The sequence below is a fragment of the Ornithorhynchus anatinus genome, chromosome 19, assembly GCF_004115215.2.
Source record: "Ornithorhynchus anatinus isolate Pmale09 chromosome 19, mOrnAna1.pri.v4, whole genome shotgun sequence".
Classification (NCBI taxonomy): domain Eukaryota; kingdom Metazoa; phylum Chordata; class Mammalia; order Monotremata; family Ornithorhynchidae; genus Ornithorhynchus; species Ornithorhynchus anatinus.
The window spans coordinates 25542539-25562641 of record NC_041746.1 but is presented as its reverse complement, the minus strand read 5'-3'; the positions used below and the strand labels follow the sequence as shown (position 1 = coordinate 25562641).

The window sequence follows — 20103 nt, the reverse complement described above, 5'->3', positions numbered from 1 at the left end:
GATGGGGTGCTTTAAACTCAATGGTGTGGAGTTTCTGTTTGATGAGGAGGTAGAAAGACAACCGCTGAAGGTTTCTGAAGAGTGGGCAGACACGGAATGGATGGTGTTTTAGAAAATGACCCAGAAGGCAGAGTGAAGTATGGACCAGAGTGGGGTGAGATAGGAGGGAGGTCGGTCAGTGAAGTTAATACAGTTGTCAAGATAGGATATAAAGTATGTGGAGCAGTTTGGTTGAAGATGAAAGGGTGAATTCTAGATATGTTGCCAAAATAGAACCTAGAGTATTTGGGAATAGACTGAATAAGAGAGACGCTTGCAGGACAATGCCTAGGTTACGGGCTTGTGAGACAGAGGACAGCGGTGCTGTCAACGGTAGTGGAAAAGCCATAATGAGGACAGGGTTTGGGTGGGAAGATGAGGAGTTCTGTTTTGGACACGTTACATCTGAGAGATCATCCTTAAAAGGAAAAAAAAAACAGTGCTTTCACAAAGACAAGTGTGATAGTAACAGGGAATTTACCATCAGGACAGGCAAAGTTTGGCACGAAGTGCTTGTCATTTTCTTCCTCGGGATAACAAGGAGATTTATTCCAATAACGCTCGGCTTGAACCCGCTGCACAGAAACCCGCTGCGTTTTTGGATGCAGCAGCAGCAACAGCAGCGGTTCCAGGACTCTTGCAATATCATGCCTCTGCAGCACTTGATTCAGCCAGGCTTGCCCCACAGAACAGGTAGAACCGTCCAAGCTGTTAAGGCTGTCTAACATGATAAACAAAGACCTAGGGGGAAATGACAACAAACACAATCAAAAAACAGAACAATCACATCTTTTAATTGTGAACGTGATACTACTAATCTTATCCAGGCGCGTGTGGCTGAAATGATCAAAATACCACTGGCAGCAGTCAGTCAATGGTATTTGAACACTTACTGCGTGCAGAGCACTGTACTAAGTGCTCAGAGTAGTTAGTGGCATGATCTTTGTTCTTAAGGAACTTACAATCTGGTGGGGATAGACATTAACAGAAATTATGGCTAGAGGGAAGCAACAGTTTATAGGTATGGATATACTAGTTAATTAACACAAACATTTCCTCTTGCTTTACCTAGCTTTTTAATTTTTCACCCTGACCTATACAGCACTAACCGGAATTGTACATATTAACTAGAAAGGTCATTTTATCAGCAACAATGAAGGGAAAAGTAACTGAAAAGCTTTGGCTAATACTCAAATAGATTCTACACAGAAAAGGATGGCCTGGTTTTTCAATTTTATCTTCAGGAAGTTTTTTTCAAAAATTATTTCAGTTTTCACTGAAAAACCTAGGATATCCTAAAAAAAACTTTTTTTGGCATGTGAACTCTCAGTATCAGTTCTAAAACTAGCTGTCTCTCACTTAAATGCCTTTCACCAGCTTCGTGCTTAAACTCTCCCCAGTGCTGACAAACTTTTTTCTTTAATTTTATGAAACAGTTAATAAGGAATGTTGCTTTATAAAATTTGCCCATGACTGTTTGGACCCAAAAATCTACCAGATGGATTTGAGAACATTAGCAGAAAACAAAGTTAAATTAAAAAAGAGACAGTACTATAAGAGACAGTTCACCTACCTGTCAAAAGAGCGTGCAAAAGATGATGATTTATTTATATGCAAGTCCCTGGTTAGATGCCAAAGTACTGCAAACTTTGCATGTGCTTCCATCCTTATTTTCTGTGGAGAAATATGCTTACTAAGATAGTCATTTCATTCTCGCTCTGAAAACCTTAAGGAAATTCCCAGTAAATTAATCTATGAGAGTGTCACAAATGCCCGCTCCTTATGTAGACATTTAACCATTCTGAAGCACTTGTTCTCAAAATTACTGTGGTATCCTCTAGAAAAAGGAATTAACTTGGAGGAGATGTTAAAAAAATACAACTTAATACTTGGAGGACCAAATCCTGCCAGGTGAGAAAACATCATCTGGTTTACTGCCAAAATGGTGGAAGGCTCAATCACAACCTCAGTCTTTCTCTCAGACGGACACATATGCCACTCTACACCCACTAAAAGATTAAAATGTTTATGGCTTAAGAAAAATGACCTTCTAAGAGTTGGCTCACTTGAACAAATACCTCAAGTGGGATTAGTGACCTAAACCTAGAAATTACAAGCTGTACATCTCATCAACGGCTTTCCAAGCCCTGTATTTCTGGTGACTGAAGTTTTGTTTTATCGATGTTAGGAAAAGCAGCAGAATATACTCATTATAAAAGACATTCAACTACTGTTTTCTCTGGAGCTCATGTGTTGTCTGCTCCAAAACTATGAGCAACCCTCATTCTTCTCTACTCTCCTTAATGCATCTTTTAGAAACATTGTCCACAAAAAGAGAGGGGGTGACTTTACCTTGTCTCTATGGGTTAGCTGCTGACTAATGACATCCTCACAGATGCTAGAAGAAGGAACCAAGTTGTGTAACTGGTAGAAAAGTTCCACGCTCTTCTGGTGATGCTGGGGTGTTCTCTCTCCCAGCTGCTCCCATAAGGTTAAAGCTACATGCTTGAGAAAAGAATGGAAAACAGCCTGCATCATAGTGGAAATAACAACAGATGCCCCAGTTCATCCGCAGAGCTACAAAGCTGCATGCCTGAAGATCCCCCAACTTGACAGACTACTTGTGTTTTCCCCTCCTCTCAAGCAAACTGTCTCTTTCCTCCAGTTCTCTCACCTCCAATTCAAGGTTCCAGCCTTTCCTCTTGGAATGCCACCCCCACAATAGCTTTTTTTTAAATGCTATCTGTGCCAGTCACTCAACTAAGTGCTGGGGTAGATAGGTAATCGGGTTGGACACAGTCTCTGTCCCACATAGGGCACGCAGGCTTAATCCCCATTTTAGAGATGAGGTAACTGAGACACAGAGAAGTGAAGAGACTTGGTGAGTGTCACACAGCAGACAAGTGGCAGAGCCGGGACTGGAACAAAGGTCCTCTGACTCCAAGGCCTGTGCTCTTTAACCTAGGCCCACTGTTTTCAGAACTTCCCAAACAGCTTTGCCAAACCAAACCTCTCCCCCTCCTTCACAGCCTGCACACGGGAGGTGATCCCTCCATACTTTGACCTTTTTTATGGCATTTTTTAAGCATTTACTATGCACCAGACACTGTACTAAGTGCAGGGGTAGATACAAGCTAATCGGCCTTTGGGTACCACTGTCTCGGAAGCAGCGTGGCCTAGTGTACAGAGCATGGGCCTAGGAGTCAGAAGGAACTGGTTTCTAATCCCAGCTCTGCCACTTGTGTGCTGTGACCTTGGGCAAGTCACTTCACTTCTCTGTGCCTCAGTTCCCTCATCTCTAAAATGGGGATTAAGACTGTGCGCCCCGTGTGGGACATAGACGGTGTCCCACCTTGTATCTACCCCCATGCTTAATATGGTACCGGGCATACAGCAAGTTTTTAACAAATACCATTAAGTAGATGCCTAGTATAGTGATGGGGATGCAATAAACAATCAATGTGGTCAACGTTGATAGAAACAATCCTTTGTTTCTTAAGGGAGAATTCAAGTATGATTTCCTTGAGTAGAAACATAATCTAGATTATGAATAGGGTGGGGATGTATTACATTTTTTACCCCATTCTAAACTGTGATTCAATTTAGGGAGTTTAAACTTAGAGAGATTAAAAGCCTTTCTATTTCTATGTGGAAAGCTTCGATAGAGATCTCTTCATCATTGAATATAGTTCAAGTGTAGTTGCTTTTAGAACAAGGGCTTCTGAATTAAAAGCATCTTTCTGAATGGTTTAACTGCCTTCTAAAACGAACAGACTCATTCAAATTGTGAAGCTTTCTAGGTTTGCTATCTTCCTTTCCCTTTCTTCTGACTAGAAAGGGCCAAGGCCCATAACTTCCAGCTAATAAGATGCATGATCTTTGTCATTTATCTACAGTTCTTCTTTCACCATTAAATCATCATTATGATGGTATTTGTTAAGTGCTTATTATGTGTCCAGCACTGTTCTCAGCACTGGGGCGGATAAAAGCTAATCAGGTTGGACACACTCCCTATCCCACTGGGGCTCACAGTCTCAGTCCCCATTTTACAGGTGAGATAACAGAGATCCTAAGAAGTGAAGTGACTTGCCCAAGGTCACACAGAAGACAAGGGGCGGATCTGAGATTAGAACCCAGGTCCTTTTGACTCCCAGGCCCGCACTCATTCTCGCTAGGCTCTGTTATGTCAAATGTTTGCCGATGCTCAGCTAATGGACTGTCAGTCAAGACCTCGTTGGTTTCTACAGAGGAAGTGAGTGCCTCACTCAACAGCAACATTCAAAGCCAAGAAGGGTACGGCACTGTTGGTGGTACTTCCTAAGTGGTTGATCTGTGCCAATCACTGTACTAAATGCTGGGGCAAATGCTGGATCGGATGCAGTCCCTGTTTCACATGGGCTCTGCTGGGGAGAGGCCACATAGACGATCTATTCCACGGCCAGAGACTGTCAGTCAGCCATCTGCATGGAGTGCTGTTAGTCCCGGGGGGTAGTAGGGAGACTAGATAAACACCATGGTCTGTTGATGTCTATTAAAAATTCTGCTCAAGTACAAGCATCTAAAGACACTGGTCTTCAACTACTGAACAACAGGACAGTTAGAGTATGTGTACCCCTACGATGAGCAAGCGTAGGTTAAACTTTCAGGAAATGATCAGGGTTTAAAGGAGGCTCCTCCTTTCTTAACATCACATCCACTGACTCTTTCATGGAGTGCAACAGTTACAAAACAGATACCAACAGGGGGAATCTAGCATCACTGAAGAAACAATTTCCAAGTTGCCAATAGTAGAGATGAGTGAATGCTCAATCCAAAGTCCAAAAAACTTCTCGATGAATCAGATTTTTCTCCTTGCAAAGGACCTGAAATACCTGGCAGGCTATGGGGCATTGACTGTCATACTTTCAGTGAGACACGACTGATTCCAAAGTAGTATGGGCAGCGAGCGTTAAGTCTATATTTCACAATTCTGACAGTCCCAAGATGAAGATTCGAGAGAGTCAGAATCATCAGATTTGAAAAACTGTAAAAGTTCTGATCTAGCAGAAGTTGCAGGAACAGAACCTACAGTAGCTACTCGGATTAGTAGTAAGGTCAGGAGAAAAACAGAAATCAAAATATGGGTCATCTATGTCTATGTTTTCTAGAATTATATGCCCTGGTAATTAACATCTTATTTACATTGTTTTAAAATATGTATCATTGTACTGTCTCAACCATTTTCCCTGACAATTCATGACACCCCAAAATCAAACGTTTTCTTTAGCTGAAATTTTTTCCAATCTTCCTGCCCTACTTTCTCTTCATTTTTAGAAACACATCCTTAAACCCTACCTATTTCTTTGAACTGGCAAATGACAAGAGTTATACTGTACTCTCCCGGGGGCTAAGTACAGTGCTCTGCACACAGTATTTCTGCACTCAAGAAATATGAGTGTTTGATCGACTGAATGAAAATATATCCCCCTTTGAAAAGCCTAGTTTCAGAGAGGCTCAGGTGACCACGGATGAAATACGCAGAAATGTTTTCAGGTTCCACCTGTGCCCAATTTGATTACACTGCAGGGACTCTGTAAACCATACCTTGAAAAATTCTGTCTTTTCAGCTGTGTACCTCAGGTTACCTTGAGTAAGGGGTGGCCTTATAACCACAGCCACCCTTCCCTGGTTTGGACTTAGAGGCTGTGCAGGCTCTAGGCTGTTTACATTTTCCCCAGTGACCACAGCAACAGATTGAGTCAATCCCACCAAGTCCATGACCAACGATATCGCCACGCTCTGAACACTGAAGTCACTGGCTTGACTGCAAGCGTTCATTAGTGTCTGGAGCCACAGGGGGGGTTGCACCTGTTCACACTCTGAAAAGAAAAAGGGACACACACGCATATACACGTTTTACGTTCATGATGATTTCATTTCAACCATAACTTTGCAAACTCCAGATTGGAAACAAAAATAAATCCAGCAACTGCTTTAGCATTTTAATACGCTGGACATTATTTCAACCTCCACTTGCTGTTCGGGATGCTTACTGAGAGCCCATGTTTCGTTTTGTTTTTCTGGGGGGGTGGGGGAGGTGGGGAGAGATAATGGCCTGAGAGTGGTGGACTGGGATTTGTCTGCAGTGACCCCAAATTCTTGCCCACTCCTAGAAAGGAAAAGCCAGAGAACTTTAGGGCCTGCAGACACTTCCGGACATCTGAGCCCTCCTACTTTGGCCAGGGAGAAGGATTGAGGAGATCTCAGTTTGTCACCTAGATGGAAGAGGAGCCAACAGAAAAACTGAGAAGGAGGGGCAAGAGAGGTTAATAGAAGAACAGTGAGAGAGCTAGATTGGTAAACCAAGGTTAACAAAATGAGCTGCCACTGGAAGTTTTGAATAGGGAAGTGATGTGCTCCACTTGGAGTGGAAGGTACATCAGGCTGAAAAAGACCTATCCAGTAGAGCCATCCCCATTACATTGCTCTTTTGTTACTGCTTTTCAATGACAATACTATTGACTTTTAATACTATTTTCTTTACCACAGAATTCCTTCATGATCCCACTCTGATTTTGTCACATACGCACTCTGAACAACATATGTATCTTCTATATTTTGGCCATGTTCAGCCATACACATCAAAACACACAATTTCTAAAGTTAACCCCTTGGGACAGATTACCAAAGTTATTGTTGCTAGTGGAGAGAAAAAAAAAACCCAAAAAATTCTATGCCGGTTCTTGATCGTATTCATGCTATGAGGTACAAGTAACTAACTTGCACCATGCCTTTTCATAAAGGCTACTAGTTTCGTGCTTTTAACATTTCAACAAAAACTAAAAAAAAAACCCCTCTTCCTTCTTATTCCTTGTCCACTTAGGGTGACCACAAGCATAAGAGGACCAGGAATTTAGGAGAGAATCAAGGTTGGTTAGTTCTGAACTTTCCTAATCAATGGAGTGTTTACTATTCATTCATTCATTCAATCTTATCTATTGAGCGCTTACTGTGCAGAGCACTGCACTAAGCGCTTGGAATGTACAATTCGGCAACAGAAAGAGACAATCCCTGCCCAACAATGGGCTCACACTGTAGAGCACTGTACTAAGCACTTGGGAGAGTACAATACTACAGAATTAGCAGACACATTCAGGAAATTCAAAAATAAACTTGCATTGTGTCCATGAACTACAATTCAATACCCACATGCTATCTTTAAATCACTTAACCAAAAGGTATAATTTTCTTGAAATTTGTTCTTAAAATATAATCACTTCAGTTAGCCATGGTTCCTTCGCTGGTGACCGTGTTATATTACAACATTTTTAATCCTGAACAGTGATAACAGACTTAAACAGTTGTTCGATTTTAGCACGAAAGAAGGCAAAGGAGGAGGAAAAGTTCTTCCCCGCTACGTTATTTCAGAAACAGCCAATCAATTGTTCTCTTTCATTCAGTTTTACAGTACTTTTCTTCTTCTAGAGGGTGCCACATGCAACTAAACTGAGTTAGCTACACTTCAGGGAAATTAGGGGATTCAGCAATAAATCAAACTTCAGTTAACCCAATCAAATCACTGTTTCTTTTCTCCCAGAGAAAATAGTGATGACTCCACAGACTGATCTGACTGGTTTTCTGCTCACATCAAAAGGATCTGTGACAATAGCTTTTAGCCCTTAACAGTTTTCTTCACCATGAAGTCCATTAAATTTTAATGAAAGGAATCTAAGTTCTTAATTCAGTTGGATCAGCACCAAAAAGGTAAGTCCAGTGAATCCAAACTCGGGGATTATCCTAACACAAAGGGCCACAGAACTTGAAGAGTTCTTTTTTTCCTTCCTTTCTGCCTCCAAACTACTCACTGCAAGAGCCAGGCACCAAAGTCTTATTCTGTAAAATACAGATGTGTTCATTTTCAAAACAGTAGCCAGATAATACAGTTGGGTCCCTACTGAAAACTTCCAAACTTTTCCAGAAAGTCTGTTGAACCACCATGCCCAAAGCACAAAGGGGATAAGGGAAAGCTGAGGGTACTTACCAATATCTGTCTTCTCTGGCTGTAACTCTGAAGAGTGGTTTCCCTCTGCAATGTAGACAGGAAAACTGGAACATTCGAGGAAGAGCTGGCAAGCAGCAATGAAGGCAGAAAGATATTCTTTCGGAGTTGGGGGTTTATTCGGGGTTCGCCCTTTAACGTCTCCTTGGGAGTTGATGTCCCATTTTGTAGTTTCCTTGTGTTCTCGGGGGAGCTCCCCGGAAAGCTCTGTTGCCAAAGGCTGAGGCGAGGAGTTACACTGGATGATGTAGAGGTTGATAAGTCTGGTTAAAAACTGTTGGAAGTATGCCAAGCAGTACTGCATTGCAGTCTTTTGGCCTGTCTTCCCACTCTGTGTCGCTGTCCCTTGTGTAACGGAGGAAGGGAGCCGGATGATGGTTTCTTCCGATCCCCCAGTGGAGGCGGTTTCGGCCTCCGAAGACGTACTACCCACCGGAACCCCAGATGGTCCTTGGTTTTCATTCACTACCCTGTCGATGTCGTCCGCCTTATCGGCCTGGTACTGTACGAATTCGGTGAATCCGCTCTCGGACGATCGACTGCTTGGGGGATTGTCGCCATCTTCGAACACATCGTTGGGATTTTCGGGAGAAACGGGGGGAGCCTAGTCGAGGGAGAAGGAAAAGGAATGGCAAGTCAGTCAAATGGTTGGACCGGAGGAGGAGAAAATGTGAAATGCTGCTCTTCTTTTGGAAAAAACCAAAACAGAGTACTTTACGCTGAAGCATGACAATCCACAACTTTGGCCGCCACATCCTATTGGCTTCCTAAAACTAGAAACAAAAGATCTTCTATGATGAAAAAGGTGTTTGCATCCTGGTTAATTCAGACATCTGAATAGGTCAAGAATTGAGGCTGAGCACTGTTGCCTAAGGAATTGAAAAGTTGACACTCTGGTTGATCATCGACTCTGTCACCAGTATAAGACTCTCTCTTACAATATTCTCAGAGTTTAGAATCTCATTTCATTCCAAGGGTGGCTACTCCATTTTTCATCAGTTACCCTAACTTCTCCTCTGTGTGATTTTATTCCAATAACCCCAGATTCCAAGCATCCCACCCTTCACAAAACACGGAGTTAATGTGCTAAAAGTTTAAATGCCAATTAATATACAACAGTTTAAAGAAATATGGCAAAGTGCTCAAAGGCATTGCTGTCATAAGGATCTATTTATTGCTATAACTTTTTCCTCTATAAAACATTTTTAAAACCACACATACTACCCCGCTGAATTTACATAAAGCCGATTTGAGGGCTGCAAATCTCACATTAGCAAAAAGCTGCAAACATTTGATAATACCGGGCTGTGTTAAAAATTATCTAAAATTCACAGGGTGTAAAACCAGTGCAGATACCTTGGCTAGTCTGAAAAATTGAGGTTATCCAGGAAGCGCTGGAGAAACGGGTAGGTTACACTTGGTCTGGAGACCAATGAGAGGGGTGCCCAGATCACAGGGTTACGCAAGGTCAAAGATCTTAGCTAGTTAACTCCGATTTCCATCCAGACCCCTTATGAAGGCCCCGCAGTCTTGATCCACAGTCTGGATAACTGAGTTTACCATTTCCCATCAGGTCTTGAAAGGCCCTGAACCACACTGGGAGCGTTGGGAGGGTGGTGATCTCTTAGATGAGGTGTGGTGGAACAGATGGTTCTTCTTTATTGTTGCTTTCATTTCATTATTAGCCTATATTTTTTTTCCTGTGGTCTGTCTTCCCCTTCTTCAGATTGGGAACACTTTATGTCTCAGTGACCCTGCCTGAATTAATCTCCATTTAATCCTCCCAACCCTTATGGCAGGATTGTATTATGCTCCTCCAAATGCTTGGTATAATGCTCTGCACACAGTAAGTGCTCAATATATACCACTGGTTGATTGAACTAAAATGCCAGTACTAAAGACTGATGAAGAAACCAATGAAATTTCTACAGTTTATCCCTCAGATAACATGATAAATCCCTTTGAAATTGTATTTGGGAAATTCATTCATTCAGTCATACTTATTGAGTGCTTACTGTGTGCAAAGCGCTGTACTAAGCGCTCAGGAGAGTACAATACAACAACAGACACATTCCCTGCCCAGAGCAAGCTTACAGTCTAGAGGTGGGGAGACAGACATTGATAGAAATAAATTACAGATATGTACACAAGTAGTTGTCAGCAAGACTAGGCCCAAGACTCAAGAAAAAGAGGTGGCTAAATGTAATAACGCTTATTTGAAATGATTTCAAATACGATCAGTTCAAACTTAATATCTGTCTTTCTCGAATGTAATTTTCCTTCATTACATGTACTTTGACATTGTTCTTTCTTTTGATTAAAAGCAATGCAAGAAAAGAGCATTAAAATTTCCTTCATTTGGCATTCATTTGGCTTAGAACTTACATACTATTTAAAGTTGTTCCTAGACCATATTTCTATAACCTGCCTGAGGGACTTTCAATCATATATATATAAATTTAAAGTGTCAGGCTATGTATATCCTGCTAAGTTAACCTGACACTTTAAATTCCCGATTGAAAATCTGCTCTTCAAAATGCAAAGAACTGCTGCTGGCCTGCTTGTTCATTGTTCAGTTCCTCTCAACTGGAGACATGAATGGAATGCCCGCTTTGGAAATGGGCATCATCAGGGCACCAGGCAGAGGAGAGTGTGGCATGGCCCTAAATGAGATAAAGCAGTAGTGACTCAAACCAGACCGCAGGAAAAAAAACAAAACACCCAACAAGAAAAAAACACAACTGCAAGGAATAGAGTTGGTACCAAATAGAGTAAATCTACTACTATTAATTATTATGGTATCTGTTGTTTACTTGTGTGAAGCACTGTTCTAAGCACTGGAGTAGATATAAGAATCAGGTCAGACACAGTTTATGTCATACATGGAGCATACAGTCTAATTAAGAGGTAAAACAGGTACTGAGTCCACATTTTACAGATGAAGAAACTGAGGCACAGAAAAGTTAAGTGACTTGCCCAAGGTCACAGAGCAGGCAAGTGGCGGAATCAGGATTAGAATCCAGTACCTCTGACTCCCAGGCCCACTGTGCTTCCCGCTAGGCCATGCTGCTTTCATAAGGCTAATGCTTTTAGTGGGAAGTGGAAAAGAATTGGTCATATCTCTGCCCGAATGGTCAAGCCTAGGTCAATCAATTAATCAACTGCTATTTATTGAGTGCTTTCTGTGTGTAGAGCACTGTATTAAGTGCTTGGGAGAGTACAATATAAAAGAATTGGAAAACAGGTCTCACAACGAGATGACAGACTAGAAGGGGAGCAGTCTGGAGGTTTAGCTCTAAAGAAACAGCCCTACTCTAGGGCACCTGAAATTTCCAGAAGACTCTGATCCTGGCTAACTTGCTAAAAGACAAGAAAACATTTCTCTTCTCAGAGTTCCTGCTATTCAAAAATGCAATAGGAACAGCGACCCGAGAGCCACAAACCCGTTACCTTTTTGTCTTCCCATTCCTTGAGAGAACTGGTCTGACCTCTTGGAAAGTGCGCTATACCATCAGGCCCTGCAGAGAGGAGTGGGGGTTGAACCTTGCTCAGTATCTTCGAACAGAGCCTGAGAGAATCTGTTAGTTCAGACAAGTGCAAAGTCTGCAGGTGGCTTGTCAGTGCAGAAATCATTCGTAGCAGCAACTGGGGCAAGTGTTCTGTTTGTATTTCGATATAAGTCTCCTAAGGAAAAGATGGTGAAATGGAAAAAAAAAAATAATTAAAATGACATCTAATAGATTCGGTCCATTTACTGAAACTTTAGTTCGTTCATTCAATCGTATTTATTAAGCGCTTACTGTGTGCAGAGTAGTTATGATTCAAGTTCTTAAATAACCTGTTCTTTTTCATTTTATAATGCTAACCCCATCAATTCATTTTAAACTACGGAATTTCTAAAGACTTTTTTGCCCCCAAATTCTTAATGTACAATTACTACCCAGTAAATAATTGTGTGAATTTTCCCCTGGTTTTATTCATGACATTCCCCAAATTTAAATATAAAAGCAAATATAATTAATAAATGTCTAAAGGAAAAACAGGCTGGATGTCATACCTGACACAGCACCCTCATACTTCTAGTAGGCTTTGAAATGAGAAAGCAAAGAATTGAAGAGAGAAAACAGGGAAAAAAGTTCCAACAGTCTTCAATGAAATGATTTAATAAAGATAATCACTAAAGAAAATCAAGAATATCAGAATAATACACAGTCAAAATTCATCAGAATGTGAATTACATGATATCCAGTTAAGAAAACAGCAAGTTACATTTCCCCATTTAAAAAAAAAAATCAGTAGGCAAGACAGAGAGAGGAAGAAATACCTTCTAAAATAAAATTTAAAAGTATTCCTAAAACAAAAACCATTAAAATTCATTCATTTCTCAAAGTACCAATTTTCTGACAACGTTGTCTCATTAAGATAAGGACTGTATTGCCTAAAAATACTTGGTTCAAGCAGGGGGAAGGGAGGGCTCTTACCAAGGAGACAATATCCAACAAAAAATCCACCAGTAGGCAGAAATTGGTCAGTGGTAACTCAGATGGTTCACTACCATCTCCAAGGCCATTTTGAAGTCTGGCATGTAGTGTCCTCCTACATAGAAAAAGTACAATCTGTTAAGCAGGATGTAATGCACCTAAAATCAAATTTCCCTGTCAGAAGCCAGGGCAAATTCTTAAAATGCGTTTATAAAGCCATGTAACTTCATTTCATGCTGAACAAATACAACACATTTATCTCGATGCTCCAGCATCCTGAAGTGGAAATGGTGATTTTGGAAACCGGTTTTAATGTGTTTCCTCCTCTACACTGTATGCTCTTTATGAATTGTACTCTCCCAACCACTTAGTACAGAGTTCTGCCCACAGTAAGTACTCAATAAAATACCACTGATTAATTGACAGATGTTGGAAGATAACAGTGGAAGGCAGACTAGTCTGGCTTCCTTCAGTTTTCAGGAGAGTGGCTCTTTCCAAGCAAAACCTTCAAGATTACAAAACTATTCACATCAGCACAACAAGGTACAGATTTGTGTGTGCACGAAGATATCAGGTCTTTTAAGCTACACCTACACATGAATAAATATAATTTTCTCTGGCCTCATCTTCAAATAAGAATGAACTGAACTAAATATTAGTCAATAAAAGGTACTGATTGGGAGATTACTGTGTGCCCACCACTGTATTAGTGCAGCTGGGAGAGTACAACACAACAGTGTTGATGTACACGATTCCTGCCACAAGGAGCTTACAGTCTAGAGGAGGAGATAGACTTTAAAATACACTACAGAGAGGTGTAATGGCAGAGAATAAGGATAGGTACATAAGGTGGGATGAATAACAAGACCTTAAGGGATACTGCTCCAAATGCATAGGAAATATAAAAGGGAGAATAAGCGGGAGAAATAGGGCATAGTTGTATAAGGCCTCTTGGAAAAGGTGTGATTTTTGGGTGGCTCTGACGGTGGAGTGTGTGAACATCTGTCGGATACCAAGGGGGAGAGAGTTCCAGGCCAGAGGGAGGTCATGGATAAGGGGTTGGCAACAAAATCAAGATACAGTGAGGAGGTTGGCATTAGAGGAGTGAAGTGTATGGGCTGGGTTGTAGCAGGAATTCAGCAAGGTAAGGGAGGAGGGGGCGATCTGATTGAGTGCCTTAAAGCCGACGGTGAGGAACTTCTGTTTGATGTGGAGATGGATGGGCAACCACTGGAGGTTCTTAAGGAGTGGGAGAGACATGAACCGAATTTCTTTTAGAAAAATAATCTGCTCAGCAGAGTGAAGTATGGACTGGAGTGGGGAGAGACAGGAGGCAGGGAGGTGAGTGAGGAGGTTGCTGTGGAATATAAGTGCCTGGGTACCAGTGTGATGTAAGCATTCGTACTGCTGTGTTATTCCTCCTTATTTCATGCTTACTTTCTATATTTTAGTTTATTACTACTGAAGTGTGGCAGAATATTTTAATGTTAAACTAAATACTTTAAAATGAACCCACATTTTCATTTAAGAACAAGCTTATTTATAGGCAGTGTATAAATTACTTTTACTTTTGCTTAGCATAGCAAATCTTCAGCGATCATCAGCAAAACTTAAAGAAAACATCTCATTATGAATTTATCCTCACTCCTTAGAAAAATAGCATACTATTCACATACCTACAACATTCTTCAAACCAACGGGCAATGTAATCCCACATATAATAAGGCTCAAAGGAATTGAAGAGAAGATTGGCAGTTTTAATCAGCTCTGCTGTTTTCTTATTTTCCCTCAATTTGCTAAAAAGGAAGAAGAAAAGCTAAAAAGCATTTATGCCAACTTTTTCCCAAAGAATGAGGCAATATAGAAAAATTGTGGAAATATGATTGATAACCTGAGTTACACAGCAAAAATAATATTCCTCCAATTACGTAAAACACACGATAATATACTTTGATGAACCACAACGTGTTTTCGCTAAGTATAGGGATTAAACATAATGACACAATTACAGACTACTCTTCCACCACTGCATATTAGTCTGGATTCAGAGCAAAGCACTGTTGGAAGAAACATTTCTGCTTGCATGCAGGATGTCAGCTATAGGGTGAATACTAGGACATCAGATTTCCTTGTCTCAGAACTCTGTGAGATGATAACCCTTGTATTTGGGGAGAAATGGGTGTAATTATTTGAGGTTTATTGTACTGAATGATAGACATCTAAAAGATTTTGTTTTAATGGTATTTACTGAGCGCTTACTAAGTGGCAGGCACTGTATTAAGCGCCGGGGTAGATGCAAACTAATCAGTTTGGACAAAGTCCATGTCTCACATGAGACTCACAGGTCTTAATTCCGATTTTACAGAGGTGGTAACTGAAGAACTGGGCAGTTGCCCAAGGTCACAAAACAGACAAGTGGTGGAGCCAGAATTAGAGCCCAGATCCTTCTGACTCTCAGGCTGATGCAGTATCCACAAGGCCAAACTGCTTCTCTTTTTTTTTAGGTTAGAATATAACTTTCATAAAATAGAATCTTTATTTTCTGTGATCAGTTTAGTACTAAGATAATACCCATCCTGTCTTCTATGGTCAGGTCTAGGGACAAAGTTGTACAGGTCATTTTGTTTTTAATTTACCTGCTAAGCTGGGCGTGATCTTTGCTGAAGGGGGGTTCCACCTGGAGATCCAATTCTGCTTTGCACTGTGTGTACAATGTTCTAAATACTTCAATCAATACATCCTCTAAGATTACAGGTCCTTAAGTGAATATGAAAAATGAAATACAGGGTAAACTTGCATTAGTTGACACTTTTTTTCTAAATTGCACCCAAATCACAAACTTGTGCAATTGAAATATTTCTAGCTCAGATAACGAAGAAAAAGGAAATGTGAACCTTTTTTGTGCATCTTGTAAAATAATAACTGAAGGACAATAATAATAACAATAATAATAATAGCATGGTATTTGTTAAGCCCTATGTGGCCTACATCGCACTAAGCAGCATGGCCTAGTGGATACAGCACAGGCCTGGGCGTCAGAAGGAGCAGGGTTCTAACCTCAGCCCTGCCACTTGTCTGCTGTGTGACCTTAGGAAGTCAGTTAACTTTTCTGTGCCTCAGTTACCTCATTTGTAAAATCGGGCTTAAGACTGTGAGCCCCATGCAGGACACGGACTATGTCCAACGTGATTAGCTTGTATCTACCCTAATGCTTAGTACAGTTCCTGGCACGTAGTAAGTGCTTTAAAAATACAAAAAAAAGATACGATATATGCAGATCAAATAGTACCTGCCCTACATGGGGCTCACAATCTAAGGTGGAGAATGTGTATTTAATCCCCATTTTCCAGATGAGATAACTGAGACCCAGAGAAGTTAAGTGACTTGCTTAAGGTCACTCAGCATGTAAGTGCTAGAGCTGGAATTTGAATGCACGTCTCCTCACTCCAAGGCTTGTGAACTTTCCACTAGGCCACCCTGCTTTTAACTGGAATACTCAGGGATTCGGTCCTAAATATTTTTGATGCATCCTCAGAAGACTATTTATACAGGGCCCCTTGGATCTTTTTCCTCTTTAAAGATCCCTCCAATAGGATTTTCCTCATGGATCCACTCAAGTTTCTCAATAGAAACAACAGGTGATGCTGTGTACAAGCATATATCATCAAAACCCAGGTCATTTTCATGATACAAAGTTATTATCCCTCCATTTAAGGATGTTGTTTCTTTGATGATGATGATGATGACGATGACGGTATTTGTTAAGTGCTTACTATGTGCCAAGCACTGTTCTAAGCCCTGGGGTAAATACAAGGTTATCAGGTTGCCCCACGTGGGGCTCACAGTCATAATCCCCATTTTACAGATGAAGTAACTGAGGCACAAGAAGTAAAGAAACTTGCCCAAAGTCACAGAGCTGACAGGTGGAGGAGCCGGCATTAGAACCCACGATCTCTGACTCCCAAGCCCATGCTCTTTCCACTAAGCCATGCTGCTTTATGATCTTATCTATTTTCTCTCTCCTCAACTACCATCACTGACCAAAACCCCCTACTGTACAGTTTGAGGCCACAGAGGTTTAGGGTAAACAGTGACGGTCACAGATTGGAAAAACCTGAAATGGAGAATAGTAACAAAAATAACAATATGTGTTAAGCCCTTAACTATGTGCCAACCCTTGTGGATAATCAGGTTGGACTCGATTCCTGCCCCACATAGGGCTCACAGGTTAAGAGGGCAGGAGAATGGTTATTTTATCCTCATTTTACAGAGGAAGAAACTGAGGTACTGAAGGGTTGAATGACTTGCCCAAGGACACACAGTAGGAAAACGGCAGAGTTGGGATTAAAATCCAGGTCTCCTGACTCCTAGTCTTCCCCGATACATGTCGTCTCAAGATGTGATGCTTTCAGACTGGGCTAGGCCTTGCAAAAGAGGAGCCAGAGGAAAGGCCTGCCACGGTGGCTTTGGGGAAAACAATGGAAATATGAAACAATGAAGGAAATGCTTTCTTGCTCGTCCTTGGGTTGCATCGGAGGGTGGTATTTATCAATATTTCATTTCACAGGGACAGTATAGCAGCTTTTGTCCCTGGAAGCAATTTACCACTCATTGGCAGGTGTCAGAACAAGAGCAAACCACCCACTAAGTAGAAAATACACAAAGATCTTTTTCCTTCTTTCTCCTTGCCCGCCCTCACCACAAATAAATTGACTAAGAAAGGGCTGGGGATTTCAGGGGAGGGCATTTTTGGCCATTTACAACTCTGTACACTATACTCTCCCAAGTGCTCAGTATAGTAAGCGTTAATAGATACCACTGATTGATTGACTGTGGCTCCAGCATCACTAGGTGGCCTTGAAGTTCAAATGATAAGAACCATCCTGATCTGACACATTCAAGAAGCCACAGAGTCATCTCCATATTTTAAACTTTCCACATTTCCCAGTGAAAGCTGCACAGGAGCAGCATGGCTTAGTGGAAAGAGCACGGGCTTGGGAGTCAGAGGTCATGGGTTCTAATTCCACTACTCGTTCCACCACACACTAGCTGTGTGACTCTGGGCAGGTCACTTCACTTCTCTGGGCCTCAATTAACTCATCTGGAAAATGAGGATTGAAACTGTGAGCCCCAAGTGGGACAGCCTGATTATCTTGTATCTACCTCAGCGCTTAGAACAGTGCTTGGCACATAGTAAGCACTTTACAAATACCATCATTATCACTAGTTAAGCTCCAGGCCAAGGTGGCTGACCTTCTAATTACCAGTTCACACGCCACCAGAAAACCCATGTTGGAAATGTAAACATTTAAAACCCTTCCATATTTTTCTTAGCTTGCTCAAGAGCTTGCACTTTACATAATGTATAAAATAGACAACTCAAGATTCTTTTATCTTGTTGCTAGAACACCAGTTAAAAAAACACCTGAAAACCATGACTTCAAGGTGACTCTAACATACAATCAGGACTTTGGCAGTGGTTCAGTCCAAAACTTCATTAAAAAGTGACATTTACACGATCGGATAGCGTATTACCTAACTCAGGTTTGTCCAGTAAACTGATTAAAATGCGAAAAGGCTTGAGGTCCTGCATTAATGTGCTTTCTTCTCCAAATCCATTCACTTGAAGGATCCCCACCATTGCCTTAGAAGACAAATGTCACAAGTCAAATACAGATAAAGACGATGTTCTGAAGATAGAATGATGAAATCATGAAAGCTCTTAGTACAGTGCTTTGCACACAGTAAGCGCTCAAGAAATACAATAGTGAATAAAAAGTGAAACCACTCATCATTGGAGTCGGGCCTATTTTCTTAATGAAGCTCATTCTGAATGCCTGGCTATTTCCCATGGAATAACTTCACGCCCTCAGGTTAGAAAAATGCTGCAGGATGTACATAATCACACAGTTTTATCCTCTATGAGAAATTACATGTGTGATGATGAAATGGAATGGGAAATAATATTAATCGTTCAAACTGTTTTGGAAGGCCGGGAAAATGACAATGCAACACCCAAGAGAAGGCTAGCCGATTGATTGTGGGTACTTAACAATATTTCTACCCCACATACCATCTAATCGCCATGAACAAATTGTTTCAGCCACACTAATCATAGCATCTCTGAGCGTTTACAAAGAGGTGCTTTGTCCAAAAGTTACCCAATTCTCAAGGCCCATAAGTGTTCCTCTACGGAGCTAATCTGACCAGATTTTCATCGGTGTTCAAGTTGCTTTGAAATTTCCTCAGTAGGAGAAATAATGGTACAAGAAGGCAGACCGGAAGGGGGGAAAGAAAATGATTTCTTACAACGAGGCCAAAGGGAATGAGGAAAGGAAAATCATTTCTTGGCAACAACAGCAAAGACAAAAGAGAAGAAAGAGTTCCATCACATCTGACAACCTGGGCGGCAGCTCTAGCGCCGAGTCAAAAGAGTAACTGGGATTAAACTTAATTTATTTCTACTTCTACTTGTGAACCCCTGGAGCAGAATGAAGTGGTTCATTGTAACCATTTCTGGAGCTGCGGGGAGAAAACACTGCCATTATCCAATAACTCCAAATTCTACACAGCCTGATCCACATCTTCCATAACTCAACAAGACAATAGCCACAAAATTTAAAGTACATCAATCCCTGAGAAAGAAGCACTGCATGGGCCAGGAATGGGACTTGAAAATATTTCCTTCTATTCTTCTTACGATGAGGAATCTTACACTCACCGTCTTTTCGGACTGAGTTAAATTCAGACAAGTCTCTTCTCTCAAATGAAAGAGCATACCAGCACAGGTTTATGGAGATGACTGTCTTTTCTAAAACATTCAGTCCAGACAACTACCACTCTGTACGTAGCCCAATTACAGTAATTATTCACATGTGAGGAGATGAAAGTGGAGACATTGTATTTTGTGGGTTCGAATAATTAACAGAAGAAGTATTTCCTTTGCAACCATAAATCTGGATAATAGGACAGTAAGTCAGTAAGAAAATAGAAGTATTGAGTACCTGGACCAACATTTCTTTAGAAAAGGTGGCAAAGTAGTACGAGGCGTGTTCCTCGGGATTACTGTGTCTCGTGCTTCTGGGTCCTATTATAGCCCCATTGTTATCAAAGCCTCCAAATAAACAAACGACAAAATACATCTCAATTTACTATTATTTGCAGTGGGGTCTAACCCTACCATGCCTCAATGCCGAGCTTTACCAGTTTAAAATAGTAAATCTCGAGAAGGGCAATGAACACTTACCAATTTGTAGTCCACATCATGTCAGCAAGAGAAACCATTTTATATAGTTTAATAAAAGGAGGTTTGGTTTTTTCTTTCTTTTTTTTTGCAATGAGTGAAACGTAGTCCCGGGGGGCAAATTCGTAATCTATGCGTCTCCTAGAGTCTTGAACAAGCATGCTAAATCACCTTTCTAAAGATAGAGTGGGCCATTGTGTGTTATCGATGTGGCAGGGCCTGGCTGAGCATTCCAATAATTCTCCTTGCTCAAGGGGAGAATCCCTTTGCATTGTCAGCGCAAAGGGGCAACGGTGGTTTTT

The 20103-nt window shown here is 41.1% G+C and overlaps 1 protein-coding gene across 11 annotated transcripts in view; it reads right to left on the bottom strand.

Moving 5' to 3' along the window:
• The window catches only part of DOP1A (DOP1 leucine zipper like protein A), a 66564-nt gene that overhangs the window by 25792 nt on the left and 20669 nt on the right, over positions 1-20103 (bottom strand). For 8 of the 11 annotated variants that reach the window (XR_003753765.1, XR_003753766.1, XR_003753768.1 and 5 more), the window contains exons 8-19: positions 19563-19672; positions 18094-18202; positions 15195-15315; positions 14235-14354; positions 12559-12673; positions 12135-12164; positions 11528-11761; positions 8060-8681; positions 5623-5897; positions 2392-2544; positions 1613-1713; positions 521-780 (exon numbers count right to left, since the gene is read on the bottom strand). Coding sequence is in view for 5 of the 11 variants with exons in the window: in XM_029047651.1 (XP_028903484.1) it covers positions 521-780; positions 1613-1713; positions 2392-2544; positions 5623-5897; positions 8060-8681; positions 11528-11761; positions 12135-12164; positions 12559-12673; positions 14235-14354; positions 15195-15315; positions 18094-18202; positions 19563-19672 (2250 nt within the window). In the remaining 6 variants the exon portion in view is untranslated. The remainder of the gene's footprint in view (positions 1-520; positions 781-1612; positions 1714-2391; positions 2545-5622; positions 5898-8059; positions 8682-11527; positions 11762-12134; positions 12165-12558; positions 12674-14234; positions 14355-15194; positions 15316-18093; positions 18203-19562; positions 19673-20103) is intronic. The other 3 variants (XR_003753769.1, XM_039914824.1, XM_029047657.1) reach the window with 2 other exon arrangements.